A 19,378-nucleotide genomic window follows, 5' to 3' on the forward strand; every position below is an offset into this window, starting at 1 on the left:
ATTAGAAAATATATTTTGAAACCTAGACTTATAACAAGATACCTAATGGAACTAGTATCTAAAAATGGAGTTTGATCCATTTATTGTCTTAAACCCTAGTTCATAAAGCGGATTTATTTATTAGAATTTAAGGAAATGACTCTTAGTAACGAAATCTATGCTTATTTAAGAGATTAGAATTTGAATAAACTTGTAAATTAACATTAGTATGTTAAGTGAAGAGAATATGAATTTTTATATGCATGAAAATAAAGTCAGTGAAATCTAATCCTAATAATATCAATTCATATTATTTCATACATTTTTCATTTTCTAAGTGTCTTTAACTTTCAAACTTCATTTTTATCATTTATGTATCAATTTGTTTTATTACACATAATATCAAATTATAGAATTATTATTTTTTTAGATCAGTTATTAATTCTATAATTATTTAATATTACATAAGTATATTGAATAACCATATCACGTCTTATCGATTACTACTTATATATGGCCAATCTGTGTGCCAATGTTGAGGTAGCCCAACAAATAACATATTGAAGTGGAACAAAAGAAAGAAGCCAAGTTGGCAAGAAAATTGCTTGGCCGTTCGATATACAACGAAGAAAAATGTTGACATGAAACAAAAATTAAGTAATAAGGGAGGGGGGAATCACACTTTTATTTCCAAAATAAATAATTTGTGGGGTGGCTTTTACACTGTACTGTACAAACTTCGTAATTATTAAAACAACCTAAGTAATCTCTTCCCCCAGAACAAAGAAAGAACCTAAATATCTTTATTTCTTCCTTACGCTAGATATAAGAAAACCCACGCTGTCCTCTTACTTCCATATTTTCAATTTCTTACTGCAAAAAACAGATACCAAACTCCCTGAGATATGAAACACCGATAAGAAAGTCAAATTCAGGGAGCAGACAAAGGTGAAGTGCACTTTAAGAATCAGAATAAGCGAACTGCCATCTTGAGTTTGTTCTGTTTCCATTTTGGTAACTTGTAAAATTCATTCTTAGCCATCCCTAATTTCTCTTGGAACTCGGCAGGTGACAAATAAGCCTGTTCATGAAGCTCGAACAAGTCAGAACTAAAATGAAAGAAAGCTTGGTTATATATGAAATTTCCAAAGAATGAAGGGGGGGAAGAGATGAGAAAAAACGCAAGATCATGCAACACTAAATCTAGTTGTTTTCATTTACCTCTCGTTTAGTAACGTCAATATCTGTTATAGGATCTGTAGAATCTGTGTTAATGCGATCATATGGGTGAACTGGGAGACTTTCATCATCTTCAGCTTCACCCTCTTGCACATCCTCCTTTATGGTAAGAGATTCTATTCTCTTGCTCATAGAAACCCCCACGTCAGTTGTCTCCGGGTTTGATATGGTGGTAACTGAACCCACTTCAAACCATAACAAACCAAAAAGAGAAAGGCCATTTTGTATCAGAAATATTTTAACACAAACGTTAAATATCAATGCACTCATCTACTGCATACCTTTTTGGGACCGAGGAATCAAATTTTCTCGAGCTGATGGTAGTTCAAAACTAGAAGTAAGATGAGATATGGCTGAAAATTTAGATGCCGGTTTCGCTGTATCCTGTGCCCCAGATTTTGGGTACAGTTTTCTAACCATTGGAGGTGGAGTTGAAAGGTTCCTCGTATTTGTGTTCTCAAAATTAGCTGCTAGAGCATTAAAGGCTGGAGATCTGCCCCTCACACGAACACGATCAGGACTGACAGACATGCTACGGGAACGCTGAGATTTATCTGGCACACCACCAGACCTTCCCCCATAAGATACTGATGCTCTTCGCTTATGTTTCTGATAATGTATTAGATATTCAATAACCATACCGACATACTTTTTTTATATATATACTCATGTCTTAATCTATTGCCCACTAAGACCCCTACCCCTGTGAAGGATCAGCACTAATTCCACATCCTTGAATTGTTAAATTCAGCAGTAAAAATTCAATATATAGTTCAGTCAACCAGGTCCAGTTCACTTCATAACTTAACTTTATTGAATGTAGCTACAAAAGATCCCGTGTTTACAAGTTTCTTGAAGGTTTGAAGCCATAAAATGAGGTTAGGCCACGGTTGTAGAAAATAGCAACAAATTATGTTCCTTCTTCAACTATAAGAAATCTAACTTCATTTACAGATACATTAGTTATTTATCTTTTATATCCTTAATTTATTGTAAAGTTTATTAGCAGCATAAGTCACATTCATTGATGAAAAAATTACTTTATTGAATTACAGAGAATATCATTAAATAACAACTACTTCATATAATTTGTACTTTTAAAATAAAATTTAAGTTTATGACATTATTAATGAAAATTAATTCATTTATGGTGTAAAGTAGTTATTTATTTTTTGTAAAGAACTAAAAGTAGTACCATTAATTTCCAGCATTGGCTCTTGGTAGACTCATTTCAAAAGCTTATACCACTCTTTTGTTTATCATTATTTTAGTTTTACGACAGGAGGTCCTTCAAACATTTGTCTTCTCCAAGGCTAAACTTTAGTTCTCTCCTTGGGAGTAGAACTGGATTCAGAAATTATGGGACCTTAAGACAAACCTTATGTCTAATCTAATCTGAATGTCATTCACCAATCTTTCCTCTGTTTTTCTCAACAGTGAAGTAATGGATAATATTTATAAGCTAGTAAATCTAACATTTCATTCCATAAATAAAGTAATTAGTCTATTCAATTTATCTTCAAACGTTAAACATTACGTGGTAAAGTAGTTCACCAGCCTGCCACTAATTTGGTAGGTCGAGTTATTACTTTGAGTTCGCTGACTCATTTTAGTCTGACAACTCTTTTCATTATTAAAAAATAAAGTAAAGATAATAATTTAAAAGATTAATATTTTGCATTGTATTATTTGAAGAATAAAAATATGTAATAATATTGTAACTCATTATTAACCTTTATAATTTTAATTTTAATTACTAATAATAATAAAATAATTTAATATATAAAGATAATTTTTTAATTCATCTAATTATAAATGTTAATTAATCAATTAACTACTTACAAAACATTTATATAATGAACTATGTCTTAATAAAAAAATTAAAAATTAAAAAAAATTAACTATCAAACTAGCTTGCCAACCTGTTCAACTATGACTAGTTAGTTCACCCTAATCGTCTTTTGGTAGACCAAGTTAAAACTATTTGGATTGACCAGTTGTATTAAGTAATAATTTATTTTATTTTCTTTTAAATACTTTATTCATGGAAATAAATCAAGATCACTAATATTACCAAACCTTTAAAAACTTTGCCAGATTAACAATTTTTTTAATTCGTGCTCATCCAAAGTTTTAAATTTCTGTGATTCAAAAAGAAGCCTAATCCAAAAATAAAAACATTAGAATAATATACAGTTAAGTGTGTCCTTATTTCAACTTATTGTGAAAAGTAATAATTCTTTTACCCTTCATTTTAGAGAGCTTTTGAGAAAAATATATTATTTTTCAAATATTAAGCTAAAACAAGCACGGACTATGAAAGTTTTGTGATAAGTAGTTAGAAAATATAACTTGACAAGAAAAAGTATATCAATGAGATAAATTTTTAATATAAAATTGAAATTTTGATAACAATTGTTCAGCTGAAGCACTAGTTCTTTCCCACTAGAGTCTATTAGTGGTGTGAGATTTAGATGGATTTGCAAAAAGTTTTGGTTCAAACTCAGACACCGCCTTTGTATATCAAATGAGGGAGGGGGGGAACCCTGCTACCAAGGAACAATGGGATAAACATACAATATTCTCTCGTTGGATAAAATTATTTCATTCGTGACATCTAATGTGATCATTCCTCACTCTTCAGAAAAAAGTTATTCGGTAATAAAGGAAGCAAATAAAAGATTACTTACAAGTACGAGTGCCGCTCCCCCATTTTTGAGGATTGCAAGCTTCCTTTGAAACGAGTTTCCCAGCATCTACCATAAACAAGGAATTATTATAGTAGCCAAAAGTATAGGACTATTTCAGGCTATAAGTATACATCGAGAAACTTACTGCAGATTTTGCAGACTCCCATTTAAAGAAGCGAGTGAAGAAAGGTGGCTCACTGCCTTCCATGACAATATATATTGGAGCTTCACGAGATAAATTTTCTAGAAGAAAGTCATGCTCAAGAAATTTCTGTATAATTCCAAAGAATAAGTTAAAAATTGTACACCTGGTTTCAGAAATACTAGAACGTAAAATACTTTGAAACTGCTTTATGGTATTTTAATAATGATAGAAGGAGTTGTCATAGTCAAACTTAAATCCATATTAAAAATGAAAAAACTAGAAGAACATTAACCTAGTGGAGAGAATTTTGATTTATAATTAACTCTAATATTAGACAACTAGTCACTGAATTAATCTAGAATGTTTTTAGCTTCCAGGAAAGCAAAACCAGTTATACCTCACCAATTGTTAGAGCCTGTATTTTACTCTTTGGGTCAACCTGCTGGCCAACCCAGACGAAGATTTCAGAGTGACAATCCAAGATGCAAATATCTTCTGTCATCAAATCATCCTGGGAAAAGTTGTATATCTCTTTCACCTGCAAACAGTGCTTCAGATTAATGCACCGCAGAACAAATCCAAATATTTGCATCTTCACAAGCAAAGCATACGACATAGCAATGAGATTTTATTGGGGATGAAATCACACCCCAGTTTAATTCACCATCTAGATCTATCTTAAATGCACCTTTACTTACTAGAAAAGTGATCAATAGCACACTGACCAGTCATTCTGTAAGCATTCCACATCCACAGTTAGTCTTTCAAAGAAGCCAAGATGGCCATAACCACTTTGTAGAAAATGTCCTAGGTCCTATATGATGCTTTTATATGGATCAGATTGTTTCGTTCTTTTTTGCCAATTATTATGTCAACTACTCGCTATATAAGTTTGACCAGTTTTCTGTCTGCTGTTTATCATTCAAGTGTTAACCACGTGACATCTAATTAAGCGCTCAGATTAATGAAAACCAAAGAAATCATCTTTCTAGCCTAAGATTTGAGTAACAGAAATGTGGTCGTTAAAAAGTGTCTTCCAAAACTGTATATTATCCCAGTTTTGTAACCTTTCATTGGCCATCATTCTTGCAGGTTTTCCTAGCTTGTTTTTCAATCCTGTTGAATCACTGTTGAAAATGGACCCTGTCATTGACTTTTTAAATAATAGAAGCAACTTAAAAGTTAAAATGTTGTAAATAAAATATTGACATAGGCAAAAACTTCTTTAACATGCCTTCACACCATAACTCGGAATATTCCAAAATCATATCAGCGGGGTGTACACACCTTTAAAGTTCCTGCGTAGGGAAAGAAGCCATCACAAACAAGTCAGTCATTTGCCTTTAAGAAGTAACCGGGGATGGAGATTAGATAAATCTCTTCGGTCAACAAAAAATTAGTTCTCACCTTTTGAGAAGTCGCAAGAAAATAGGTGAGGGTCGCTTTCTTCATCCCTCTCGATCTTTTGACTGGGATATTCTGATTTTCCTCTCAACAAATCCCAAAACAACTCCGATTCTACGCCTTCCTTATGTGATTTGCATGGTAAGTCCGGCTACAGTCAATTGCCAAGCATATGCTTTAATTAATAAAGAGTGATATATATTTTTTATATAGACATGGTTCGCAGGATGGATAATGTGGCTTGGACGATAACGCCTGCCTGGACCAAAACCCAGGACCTGAACTAAGAGTAATTATAGGTAACGCCAAGTTTATAAATAACCTTCACAGTTAACCGTTTTCAACATGAAACAATATCCCATTTTTAACTGCTAGTCCAACATGAATATGTTTACCAAAAGAACCTTTTGGTCTTTGATTTGGACGAATCAAATTTTAAGTATTAAACATATTTCAGAACATAACGGACCTTAATCAAATCCAGCATTCTGTCAACAAGCTCTTGATCATCTGAAGTTGCTAAACCTCCAGACCACGTAAAAACAGTTGAATCACTATGAAGTATGTAGCAGTAAGTGGAATTCAAGGAGGAAGCAACCTGGTTGACAAAAGGAATACGAAAAGAATTATTTTAAAGAGAATGGTAATTTTACAACTCATTTAGTCTGTGTAGTTGTACAAAATTTATCTTTCGGTCCTTATAATAAAAAATTATTTATTATGTCACAATAAATATTATTTTAATCTTTTAAGTCTATATACATACTATTTCTAGTCTTCCTCCAACACTTAAAGTTATAGGAATTAAAAGAGATTATATAGTAGCATATATAAGAAAAGGTATGAGTTTTAAGTATAGGGACCAAAAGATAAAATTTGTTTATAGGGTTCAAATCAGTAATTTTAACTTTAAATAAAATCAGTATAATTTAAAAAAAAAAGAAGAAGTTTGAAATGCCCGTAAATGTAGAGTTGCTATGAACAGACAAAATGACATACTGGTTCAACTTGTATAGCTTGCATATTGTCTGGCCCAAAACCCTGGATGCGGAATAATGCAAGACCATCCTCACTGTATGTCTCATCTGGAATTTCCTTCTCTGCAATGTAATTCTTGTATCCATCACTAAGTCCACCCTGATAGGTACATGACCAGTATTAAACAAACAAATATATTCATAAAAAAGAAGATTTTTTTTCTTAGTTAACCCAATACCAGAATCCCACAAACCTTGAAGACAATACAGCTTTGGAGGATGGCATGGAACTGAATTGGTTCACTGCCTTCATAGATACGAACCTTCAATTAATTACACACGGATACTGTCAATAGGGATACAAGCAACAAATACAAACATCTATCAGCAAATTGAACATAACACATTCATAGAAAAATTACCTGGCAAGGAAGAAACTTCATTGACTCAACCATTTTGTTTGCCAGTGAAAGAGCTGAAGCCCTCTCTTCCTAATTTCAACAAAAGAAAGCTTCTGTAAGGAATGGAGGCAAACACATTTATGCAAGGCCTTTCTGGTCCCAAAAGTTACCAATGTTGTGTACAGTGTAATGAAATGTATAAGTAGTGATTCACTAATACAGTTTCAATTCCATTAGAATATTTTGCAGTTAGATTTTCTGATTTGCTTACATGAAAGATAACATGATAAACACACATGTGAAAAAAGAAATAGAATAAAGCTCTTTAAATTTTTCACCTCAATACTGGTCTTTCCAACCCATGTTCCTATAAGATGTTCTTCCTTATCTTCTCCAGGATATGAATATTGAAAGATGTAGCAATCTCCACTATAAAATTTTGACTGATCAGTGGCTGGAAGAAGAATCTTTTCCTTGCCATTAACACGCCAAACCTGTGTGATTATGATAAAGCACTTCTTAACAACACTAACAAATAAGCAAGACAAATCTAGGACACTGAAATTACAATTAGTCCAACCAAATAAGGAGAACTACAAACATATCGTTTGAAACTCTCACAGGATACCATCTATCACATGTTTAAGAAACAAAGGAAAATATTGGGCAGCATATCAACCACAATCATTCATAAACTTCGGAAAATACTTTCACCTTGTTGCCTAGTATCAACCATAGTTTTGACGTCAATTTCATAAACTCTGTAGTTAGGCCATGGTCCCAAGTATGGAACCTATATTCCAAAAATTGAAAAAGAGAGACACATGGACAATGGAGAACAGAAAGTGGGAGAGGTCATTACGCTAAGAAAAAGCGTGAATGTGATCCATAAGGAGGCTGCAGATAAGGTGATTATGATTAATTACAAGATAGAAGGAATTGGGAGCTCGGACAATTTTGAGAAGGAATGGATGGAAGTTGTATTCCACAGCTGTTTCTCTTTGCTTTCCTCTTATCTTTGGTTAATATTTAAAAATTTGTTCCTAATGAAATTGTTTTCATGTTCTTAATTGAGAAACTGTACATTTTGATTCCTACGTGGAAAATTGTTTACAAATCGGTCCTTACCATTTGCAAAATTCATAACAAGACTAAATGTTTATTAAGTTGGCAAACGTTTTGTTGTATCGATTCCTAATACCATATAAGACAATAGTTTGACAAGACAGCAAACATCCTACACAATTATGGCTTCAGAAAATAGCAGGAAACTATTCATAAAAACATTTTTCATGTAGGACTGAAAATGTAGAATTTTTCATACTAAAACGAAATATGATGTTGAGTATAGGTACCCAAATTTTAACATAATATTTTCCATGTTTTTCTATACATTCATTGTTTCTGATATAGTTGTAAGTTTTTACGTTGGTTTTAGTAGATAATAGCTCATATTTCACTCAATGGGACTTTACTGGTCTGTATTCTTTTCCGTTAAACCCTAAATCTTAACAGTGGAATGTGGGAAATTTCTTGTACTCGTCAACACAAAAATGTATTATGGTGAAGTGATTTTTCCAATACTTTAATGAGGTTACACCAAATACAAGAAAGAGAAAAAGAAATCATTTTACAGTTGATCTAATTAAATTTTTAAGAAAATGGTCTAAATGAGATTTTGGTCCCTAATGTTTCTATCTATTTGAGATTTGGTCCATCAAGGATCAATACCTTAGTAAAAAGAAACTATAGTAGGAACCAATTCTTCATGGGAAATAGGGATCCCTAGCCTAATGAGTAGAAAATATAGGACAAAAACTCAAATGAGAGGAAAACATAAGAACTTTGACTTTCATGACAAGGATCAAAACCCAAAACATCAACAAGATAAGCAAAATCCCTAATTTATTTCTTCCCTACTGATTCTTCTATAATTTCTCTACAATATATAGTTGAATAGATTTGAATAGTTGAATTACTTGTTTTATTTCATTAATTGACAAATTTGAATTGCTATAAATCAGTTATGTATTAGGCAACCTCCAAGTTTTGTTGCTCAAGGAAAGTCTTTTAAATTGGAAGTCGTTTCTGCAAATCCTCAAGCAGTCTATTAAGGCTTGGTTCAACAAATTAGCATTGTTATTCAACAATTTGACATAGCTTGTAATGAGACAAATCATTCAGTATTTTACTGTCACTCGAATGCTAGGTGTATCACCATGACATCTCATAGTTACTTTCATACCAAAAACCTTGGCAAACTCATATTTCTAGAGAATTGAGGTAGTACAATCCAACAATGGAATAGTTATTTCTCAAAGGAAGAAGTATTCATTGGATATTTCTCAAAGGAAGAAGTATTCATGAGATCCACTTCTGACTATTCTGTCTCCATTGATGATAATTTGGTCTCTTGGAAGAGCAAGAAACAAAATGTTGTAACAAGATCTAGTTACTTGTGAGCTTATATGGCTTAAACAGTTATTTTAAGAATTGTAATTTAGAGATGTTACTCAAATGACACTTATATGTGACAATGAAGTTGTTTTCCATATTAGCTCAAATCTAGTCTTTCATGAAAGTATCAAACATATTGAGATTGATTGTTATTTTATTCGAGAAAAGATTGTATATAAAAATATCAAAATTGAGTTTGTTAATTCTAATGAACAATTAGCATATTATTTTATTAAATCATTATAAGGTCCTATAACTGATTATATCTATAACAAGCTTGGTATATATGATGAGAGGCATCCATGCAGACTTGATACAAAGTAAAGAAAATGTAGGGACTAATACCAAAAGATTGTAGAGGAAATGTCATGCTGCTTATTCTACATCAAAACCCTTTCCTGTTCAATGTTCATTTCTCTAAGAAAATGTTAAGCATCTATCAATTTGTTCTAAATCAAATCTAGTAAAGTAGTCTAACACTCCAGGTTTGACATATTCCTATCATAAGATAGAACATATATCTTAACCTCTTGTGCATTCGGCTGCATTGTATGCCTCTAATTGTGAGACCGGTGGAGTATTATGGATACAGTGATTGTGATTCCAAAAGATTCTTTCAATATAAGAAATCTATTAGATAAGGGATACAAGACCACAGAATTTAAAATGAATACCAACAAAAGTTACATCAAGAAATTTAAATTTTCGATAACTGTTTATTGTATACAAACCAGTAGAGAGTACCTGCAAATGTCCTGTGCAATCTATATAGGGTTGAGGTTCTTCTTTTACAGGTTCAGATTTTAAGAGACCCTTGACATCCAATCCTTGACGTTTTAGAAGTGCTAGAAAGTGACAAAAAAAGGTAGAGAATTACAAGAACATAATGAAGGCACGGGGCAATGGAACTGACAAAATCATTTTAAAAAGGTGATGAAAAATATTCAGTCCAATGACAAGCATAAATTTAATTAAAACTACCTGCTACCTTGCCACGACCATCTTCAGACATCATTTGAGATGCCCGAGGCCAAGAATCAAACTTGGACTTGAACATTACTGTTTCAAATCCTTCAATTACACGAACTATATGGGACTTTGGTCGACCAGTGCCACTGACTAACTTCTGTTTTTTGGTCCACAAAGATTCAGAAGTCATTCAAAATCACAGAATATGCTCAACAATACAAAGAAATAAACAAGAGATGTTACATCTGCAGCTCCACTTGCACTTTTTCTTTCATCAAGAGATGTGTTTCTTCCCATCCATACATAAACCTCCAACCCACAATCTAAAATATAGCATTTGTTTGTCTCCAGCAATTTCTTTGTCAAGGAATCAGTTTCAACAGGTTCTGTCTTCCCCTTGCCAACACTGGAAAAGTTATAATTTCACAATAACTAGAGCGACATAGAGTTTGACATTTCAGTATAATAAATGAATTTCATCTATTCAGAATTACATACAACTTTGGTTGAAAGAATATTAAATATATAAGTCTTACATTGATAAACACCATAAGTTTTAAAAAGAGGAATAAAAACAATGGGTAAACAATTAAAAAATAAAATTTAACATAAGCAAACCGCATCCAGGTATCGTTTGGTAAGAAAAAGTGAAAGGAATATACTGACTGCAAATATAAATGAAAACACCAGTGGGGAAACAGGAAAAACATATTACCAAAGTAGTTCTGGAGGATGAGAATCAGCAAACTTATCATCATCACTGACTGTTCTCCGTGGAAGAGGAGCAAAGCCCCCGAAGCAAGCCCAGAATTCTCCACTTTCAGAATCAGACATCAACTTTCCATCCTCTGCAAGAAACTCGAGCATTTATATCCAATTAGTGATACTAAGCAATCATGTTTGAATCTGTAAAATATACTTACACTTACCAACGGAAGCTATCTCACATTTCCCATCATGGTAGGTATCCTTAATAAACTGTACAACCTCCAATGCTTTGGCCCTTTCTTGAATACATGAGTTGGAACCATTAAATTGGAAAATTTTGGACTCAGTATCCAGAATAAAAACATCATCATGGTTTAGCGAAGATCGAGCAAATGGAACCTATAACCAACACAAATAGCTAATCAACAAGTAGAAAATAATGTTTACATATGTGGTGTGGCATACAGTATGCACAATAATAATATACAAGACTCAAACATCAACGAGCCGTTGGCAGAGGAATAAGGTCAAACTTGCCTCTTTGACATGTACCACATGTTTCCCTTTGCATACAAACAACCGTGTCTTATGTTTTTCGGCCTCCACATGTTTAAAACCAGAGGCAGCTCCACCTTCTTGAGGTATGATGCATGGTTTGAAATAAGAGAGGAACTTTTCAGTTTCGTGGCCTTGTACTTCACGATACTGAACAGCCCGTCCTCCCAGAGCTGCATCCAACTCGACTGTCTTGATGGCTGCAGTACCAGCCTCATCCTATTTTAAAGTTGTGATCATCAGTGAGAAAATGAACCGAGGGAGACAATATCAAATATTAAACCAAAAACTATTGGAGGGGATAGCAATATATAAACAGCAAAACTTACCTGACTGGTCTCTTTACCAAGCCAATAATGGATATCATAACGCAGAGCACCACTTTTTGAAGCAGTTGTCTACATGGAGAGGATAAGCAAAAAGAAAATTAAGATACTCATGGAAAGACATTAATGCATACCTAATGCAGGAAGAAAAATAAACTAAAGAAAAATAAAATCTACCGGACTAATATTTATCTGCAAAAAGTAAAATAATGAAGAATAACATAAATCCAACACAAAAGTTATACCAAGGAAGATATTGAGACTCGAACAAAGATCTTAAATTTATATTTTGGCGGGAGGAAAACGAATCTTATATGGTAAACTCAACAATCTCTTTTAAGAGAAAACCACACTCTTATACATTTGTGAGCTAAATCTCTAAGCTTCCAGTTTTCCCATCCTATGCATGCATCTCTCTAGCTAAAATTGGAATAATTATCCCAACAAGAAGAAGAAAAAGACATCAAACATAAACATGCTCACATTTTAGTGCAGCGAACGGTTCATGTAAACTAACATTTGTGTGTTCATAATTAGAAAAAACTTCATAACCAGAACTTTATCAACAAGGCAGCATCAGTTAGGATTTTTATTTAGCATTAGATGGATGGTGTTCTCGATCACTTTGTCTTATACAAGGCAACAATCATCTTGAGTCTGACTAAGCTCATGATAAACTTTGTCTAATTCTTCTAGCCATGCAGAACTAAATGGTAAAATAATAATATAAAATTTAAATTATTTAGATTTACCATAAGCAAGAGAGCTACACACACAGTTGTAATAAATATAGAATATTTGATAAGATAAATAACCCTGCCTAGACCCCATGATAGTGGGTGCCTCATGTACAGGACCTGATTATTCACATGAATCCTGACACCATGTTTACATCTGCAGGTATTTAAAGCATGGAGTTTACATTTTTATATTGGTAAATGTTAGTAATTAATGCTAGCTTTTGTTAGCGAGAAGAATCTAGTCTCTCCTATTCAATTTTACTACCAAGACAACCTTATATATCTCTTAAAGCATAGAGTTCACATGATGCATGTTTTATAAAGAAAAAAATAAAAACACCAAAATCAACCTCATATAGTATTGTGTATTATTGATATCTAACATCGACTAGATATTTAATCAATGTAGTCCTTATAAGACTTTGGCAGTCCTCATATTATAAGCTTATTTTTTAAAATATAGTTATGCTTCAAGCGCAAATTCTAATGTGGTATTAAAACCTACCCAAAATTCTAAGACATCTCAATACAATTTGCATCATTATGGGAACGATAGGTAAGTCCATATAATACAGAAATAAAAAGAAATACTAGCTTCTTGCAACAAGGTTTAGAGGGTAGCATTCTTATGAATGAGTAATCATTTGGACAATGTTACTTACCTTCAAGATCATATAAGAATCCCCAGTGAAAAACTTTCCATAAGATGACTGAGGAATAGGAACTGGATTAAAATTCTCGATACGCCATATTTCAAGTCCACTGTATATGGTTAAGAAGAATAATGCAGAAGCACAGAATTCTAATGAACGAGCGGCAACCTTGAATGCATTGCCAGGATGAAAATATGATAATTTTTAAACAGCATGATATATTATTGTTAGCTAGTGCAGGATACTCCTTTTGGCCAGCTCCCTTGAAAGCTGGATCCAAATCTCTCATAGAAACAGACATACTGTTCTTCTTCTATTTGGTCTTCCACAACCTAGCTTGAATATAGAAAACAATTACCCTGAAAGAAAGCCCTGTAGAAAGGAAAATATCTAATTGATCCATGGTGGGTGTAAGAAAAGCACATGAAAAGGCTTCCACTGACTTTTTTCAACTAGGAAAATCTGGCTCAGAATAACTATATGAAGACAGATTGATTTACTGATGATACAAGTGGTTACATTTAATGTGCTCAGCGCAAGATTAACCATTAATTCACAAAACTCAAAGAATTAACTTAAATATATTCATGTTCCACAAATTTTGACATGCGTGGGAACACATTCTTAAGCGTGTCAGCAACTACTTACTCACCCATAGCTGTTTAAAATGAAACAATGAGTATACAAATAAATAATCAAATCACCTATGCTTGTTGCTGGTAAAAACAGCCATATCCTAATATCTCGCTGGTATAACCTCGTTAAATGCCAAAGTGTTCCAATCCCATTTTCCTTGTCGATAATCTTACCTCATTTTTTTCAAAGGAATGCCTTTAACTTTAGAAATTGCAGTTTCAGTGATCACAAAATAATTCCTCGTTAACGCTGACTGGCTTAAAATATTTAGTATCACGTTTATTCAAAAGAGAACACACGCACCAATCTTCAGGGCACATGCAGTAAAGACAATGTACAGAATTTGCCTAAAACACCAAACCTTGACAGAAAATATTGACAGAGAATGTCACTCAAAGGAACAGTGTGGTTTCAAGAAATTTTTCAGCTATTAATAATATCAACTAAAAGAGGGAAAATATCTGAAAATACATAAACTCATCTACGAGTTTCGTATGAATGCAAGCAAAGAAGTCATAACAAGCTAAAATCAACAAATATATAAAATATCCTTACTTAAATTTACCTATTTTATCCTTACTAACAAATTTTTTATCCCAGATTTCATCCTCCAACTTTTTAAAATTAAACATTTTTTGTTCGCTATTAAATGATATATTGACAGCAGGCCCAAATGATTTAATTTTAGAAAACTTAAGTCTAATTCTGCCATTACAATTTATAGGGGAATCAAAACTGCATATTCTCTAAAACAGATATCCTTACAATTTTCAAACCTCGAAATTCTATATTTGAATAACAATCAAAAAGAAAAATCCAGGAAAAAAAAAACTAATATACACTGAGAGCAGTGAAACAAACAATGAATCGCATTCCGGTTTCCAGGCCTTATTCCTGGAATTTCAAAAATTCATGAAACTAAGTGGGAGGAAAAAAAAAACAATCAAAACCCGATGTGAAGGGAACCAAAAAGACTACAAAAAATTATCAGTTCAATTCAATTTCATTGACACAAAAAGTCCCTTGTCCTTGACCTCTTTCAAGTAACCATTTTCTGGCCTTCAATTATTGTTCAAGCAAAACGTCAATGCCTTCAAACGTCATCAAGATTTAATTAGATTAACTGCGAGGCGAGAATTGAGAATTTGAATGGAATGCAAATTGTAAATTGCGCAGTCGTAAATGAAACACGGTTTCAAAATATATTAATGAGAGCACTAAATGGAATTCCAAATGCGGGGGCGAGGCGAAGGCGAAAAATGAACACAAGTACCTTGTTGTTACCAAGCAATCACCTAGGCGAGAAGGTTCATTCTCTCTTTTCTTCTTCTTCTTCTTCTTCTTCTCTGGTTTCAGTGGGTAAATAGCGAGCATGCATGTAAACTAGTTTGTTTATTTTCCATGTTCTGTTTCTCTGAGTCGGTTCTAGATCTATTTTTCTAAAAAAAAATGAGGATAGTGAAGGTTAATTTTGTTATTTATTTTTTATTTAATTTTAATTTTAAGGAGAAGAGATAATAGGGTAAAGAAAAGAAAGAAAAGGGATGGTGCGAGAAAGACTGGTGAATGGCTGGTGATGCAGCAACCTTGACCTCCGCATTGTGAGGCTTGCACGCGGAAAAGAGACAAACCTGGAAAACTTGAGTTATCATCACCCTATTCCAATGCAAATCATATTACTACTGTGTTATTCTTTCATGCAAACTATGCTACAGTGTGTAATATATAATACTATTTTGGTTGAAATATGTTTTTGTCCCTTAACTATATAAATGAAAATTAGAATTACTTTTTCTTTAAAATTTTGACCTAATTTAGTCTTTTAATTTAAAAAATGTATGAATTTAGTCTTTTAACTAAACTTTGTTAGATTTATTTGATATTTCAAGCTGCTTTCGTAATAACATTTGGTTGTTTACACTGTTCTGTTTATCTCAATGTCAACTGAGAAACGCGTTTAAAACATCAAATAAAATTAACAAAATTTGGTTAAAAGAACTAAATTCGTATATTTCTAAAATTGGATGACTAAATTAGGCCGAAGTATTAAAGAAGGACTAATTCGAATTTTCAGTAAAAATTAAGAGAAAAAAAAAACATATTTAACCCTATTTATTTTTATAGAACTACTATTTATTAAAAATAAATAAATGATCTAAGATTTATAATTATGTCATAGTTAAGTTTTCTTTTTTAAAGTATATGATATATTAAGAATCTCGATGCAGAAACCTAACGTATTTACAATTAATACTTATGGATAGAAAATTCTTCACTAAAAATACGAGAATAACATTGCAATTTGTGTAATCACATTGCAATAAGTAATTTGGAAAAATAGTACCAGAAAAGTTAATTAATGAAGCTGGAAACTCAGGCCTTATATTTCTGTTTTCAATATGAAAATGAAGTTTAACTATTTTACTCTCCAAATTGGGAACTTTAATTTATAATATCAGTAAGTATTTATAGTACGAGAGAATTTTTTTTTTCAGCAATATTTACAGGAAAAAAATTACAATTAACTTTTTTTATAAATTAAAACTAATTTATGCAGAAATTTAAAATCATGTTTTTGTAAGAAAAATTAATAGTCAACATAGTAGCTCATAAGTTAATTTTTTTTTATTTTATTTACCTGTAGCTACTCATTAAATTCTCCCAAACTTAATTTTAAAGGTACAGTGATGAATTAAATTAGCGTGCTAAAATAGTTACTAAAGTTGTAAACTATTAACTAACTTAGTTTTTGAAATTATAATGATTGGTCATAGTATTTCCAACTTAAATAAAATAAATTAAAAAGAAAACTCACTCTAAAGGTAAGTAATCAATCAACGTAGTTCATTATTATTAGTTGGTATCGTTTAACAATGTTGAATAGACTAGATTCCTAAGCACGCTTACATAATCAAAAGGGTTTAGTCTCTAATTAATTACGCATTTTTCATGATTTTATAGGATTACAATAGTAACATTTTCCCATTGGTAGATAAAAAAAAAATGATGATTTTACAATATTCCAATTACTTTTAGGTATGAGAAGCTGATAACCAATCCAAGTATGCCAACCAAACACTTAACATATAAATCCGGCCCTTTAACTACTAACAACGATTTAACCAAATAGACGTATCGATAATTTAAAATTTCAGAAATCGTTTGATATTTTCTTAATTTAAAGATCAAAATGACCTATATTATTTCAATTTTAAGACTAAATAACTTATCATTAATAATTATAATGTTTTTAGTTCAAAACAACAGAAAAAAAAAATTACCGACAAGTATTTAGGTTATGCTAAGTTCCGAAGCTGTTCTATTTCAGGTGGGATAGGCTCATGCGAGTCTTATGCAAGGTCATCGTAAAAATACTTCTTAAATGCATCAAGATGCACCGCTTGCAGACCTATACAAACCAGCATAGAGCCATCCTCATCAGGATCAGGAAGAAGCACGAAATCTCCATCGAAGTCATGTGTTGCTGGACTCATACGAACCTCCTTCCCCCACCCAAAATCAATGCCGTAGATAGGCAACCTCAACCAACTTACCACAGACAAATTCGGGTTCCCAAAGAAAGGCTTCTTCTCTCTCCCTTCTTCGTGAAGATCTTGATGAAACCTTCTTATATTCTCTTGATTCTTCAAGAACTCAATCCCCGACCTCACGTACTCATCCTTCACCCTCTCAATCGCCTCCCTTATTCTACTCGCCGTATACCCCAAAGGCTCTGACACCAAATCACCCGCAAGACTACATGCAACACTATCCAAATTCGCATTCCCGAAGTACCCTTCTGGCAAAGGAGGTTTCATGCGACCCCTCAAGTCAACTATAACAGTAAGAACTGTTGGTTGGTTCTCTTTGTGCTCCCTTGCCTTGCTTGCACATCTCCATATGTGACTAGTCACACTCTCATAACGGGAATAACCACGATCATTTCTAGGCCTAGGCGAACTCTCATTTGCTCTCTTTTGCAATCTTTCAATTTGAGTTTTGCTTATTTTAACGAAAGCCATCGTTGTTTCCTTCTCCCTTTCCTCTCTGTTATCAGTTCGGCCCAGCAAGAAGGGCAGATCATTGAACTCCGTGTGAACGTCACATTTTGTTAGTGGCACCAAAGGAGGCTCCCCAGCACGCAAAATTTTCCGGTCAAGGAATGGCACCGTATGCAGAGGCTCTCCCCGTGAAAGCCTTGCCCATTCAAATACGAAGTGCAGTGCACTTGGTCCATCCACAACTGCGTGCGAAAGTGTTATGCCAATACAAATGCCACCGCACTTTAACTTCGTCAGCTGAACCACAACCAACGGCAACTCGTGAATTGGTAGGGAGTAGTAGTCCACAGCAGGGACAAGGTAGTGGTGTTCCGAACAAGATGAATAATCAGTGAGATGTTGTAAGGTTGATGATGATTCGGCTTCAATGAATCGAACGCCGGTGGCATTGCAATCAATTTCTAAACGTCCATTGTTTGTCCAACGCAAACGACCGGCAAGTGGATAAAATGGCACCAGGACTCGGCTTAATGAGTCCTTCAAGGTGGAAGCAATGGTGTTGTATTGAGAGAGGCAGTTTTGTGGAAGACGGTAGAAGTAGATGATGGGCACGTGGGTTACTTTGCCTGTTTGATCCCATTCAGATAAAGGTACGCGTCCGCACCATGTTGCCTCCATTGGCCTCACAGTGCAGCATGCTTTCACGGTTACGGACATGTGTCTCAAACAAGATAAAAGGTTTTCGAGGGTGAATCAACGATTGAAGAGGTTCATTTGAAGTGTTTTACAGTCATAGGTTGAAATGATTTTCTGACAGTGCATGTTAATATATCAATGCGATCCACATAGCCCTCAGTATTTCTTTTTCTCTAACTCGAAATCACACACCCAGAAGCAGCAGAAAAGAGAGGATGGGGGTTGGCTGAAATTTGATGCTTGATAGTCACATACAGCGTGCCCATTTATAGGCATTTGATAAAAAAACTGAGACGGTAACTTCATCAATTTATAAAACAATTTATAATTATTTGTGGGCGTTGATTACTCTGTAAGTCACTTTTAGGGTCCAAATAGAAAAGGTGGGCCACAACCACAAGGTAACTTATTGCTCTAAATATCTTCCTGACAAAAAGTTTTTTAAGAATTACAATTTTTTTTTATAATACATATGGTATTTGTGACGGGTATGTTTCAAATATTATTTTAAAAATAAATTTAAACAAATTAATAAAATAGTAATACTGTTATTATTATTAAAAAGTTGTTAAAATACTATATTCTATATATAAATGGATTTAATCACCCACATTGCCTCTTTGCATTACTTTATAAGCATCTTTTTAATTGTTAAATACAACTCAACTTCTAAAGATTTTCAAAAAGTTACAATATAATATATAAGAAAATTAGTCAACATTTCTTTTTCAATACCTGTAACCAATACTGAATAGAAAAACACAAATATATATATATATATATATATATATATATATATATA

The 19,378-nt window shown here is 33.0% G+C and overlaps 2 protein-coding genes across 4 annotated transcripts; both read right to left on the minus strand.

Moving 5' to 3' along the window:
• Nucleotides 1–632: 632 nt before the first annotated feature.
• LOC106765427 (villin-4) lies at nucleotides 633–15,548 on the minus strand. 3 transcript variants are annotated; one of them, XM_014650044.2, is made up of 24 exons: nucleotides 15,466–15,545; nucleotides 15,153–15,318; nucleotides 13,489–13,615; nucleotides 13,253–13,352; nucleotides 11,854–11,922; nucleotides 11,507–11,743; nucleotides 11,191–11,368; nucleotides 10,977–11,109; nucleotides 10,505–10,667; nucleotides 10,274–10,418; nucleotides 10,037–10,137; nucleotides 7,174–7,329; nucleotides 6,857–6,925; nucleotides 6,689–6,757; nucleotides 6,457–6,594; nucleotides 5,927–6,055; nucleotides 5,461–5,608; nucleotides 5,341–5,351; nucleotides 4,451–4,591; nucleotides 4,054–4,179; nucleotides 3,909–3,974; nucleotides 1,500–1,827; nucleotides 1,201–1,403; nucleotides 633–1,060 (listed from the first exon to the last, which is right to left on the minus strand). In XM_014650044.2, exons 3-24 carry the CDS (start codon nucleotides 13,542–13,544, stop codon nucleotides 947–949), a joined length of 2,880 nt encoding a protein of 959 aa, XP_014505530.1. In that variant the 5' UTR covers nucleotides 13,545–13,615; nucleotides 15,153–15,318; nucleotides 15,466–15,545; the 3' UTR covers nucleotides 633–946. The 3 variants fall into 3 exon arrangements, with proteins under 3 accessions (XP_014505530.1, XP_014505529.1, XP_022639622.1); XM_014650043.2 differs by having other exon boundaries at nucleotides 15,153–15,548; XM_022783901.1 differs by lacking the exons at nucleotides 15,153–15,318; nucleotides 15,466–15,545 and adding an exon at nucleotides 14,914–14,929.
• A 1,681-nt stretch (nucleotides 15,549–17,229) lies between these two features.
• Nucleotides 17,230–18,597, minus strand: LOC106766496 (spermidine hydroxycinnamoyl transferase). Its single transcript, XM_014651219.1, has one exon. The coding sequence runs from the start codon at nucleotides 18,595–18,597 to the stop codon at nucleotides 17,230–17,232; it is 1,368 nt and encodes a 455-aa protein (XP_014506705.1).
• Nucleotides 18,598–19,378: the final 781 nt, after the last annotated feature.

This window comes from Vigna radiata, chromosome 7 (assembly GCF_000741045.1).
Source record: "Vigna radiata var. radiata cultivar VC1973A chromosome 7, Vradiata_ver6, whole genome shotgun sequence".
NCBI classification, from domain to species: domain Eukaryota; kingdom Viridiplantae; phylum Streptophyta; class Magnoliopsida; order Fabales; family Fabaceae; genus Vigna; species Vigna radiata.

Coding starts and splice junctions, on each gene's coding strand:
- LOC106765427 (XM_014650043.2), bottom strand. CDS start 13,544: ATGTCTGTTTCTATGAGAGATTTGGATCCAGCTTTCAAGGGAGCTGGC. Junction 13,353..13,488: donor AAGGGAGCTGGCCAAAAGGA/GTATCCTGCACT, acceptor AACCATATACAG/TGGACTTGAAATATGGCGTA. Junction 10,419..10,504: donor GTGCAAGTGGAGCTGCAGAT/GTAACATCTCTT, acceptor ACCAAAAAACAG/AAGTTAGTCAGTGGCACTGG.
- LOC106766496 (XM_014651219.1), bottom strand. CDS start 18,597: ATGTCCGTAACCGTGAAAGCATGCTGCACTGTGAGGCCAATGGAGGCA.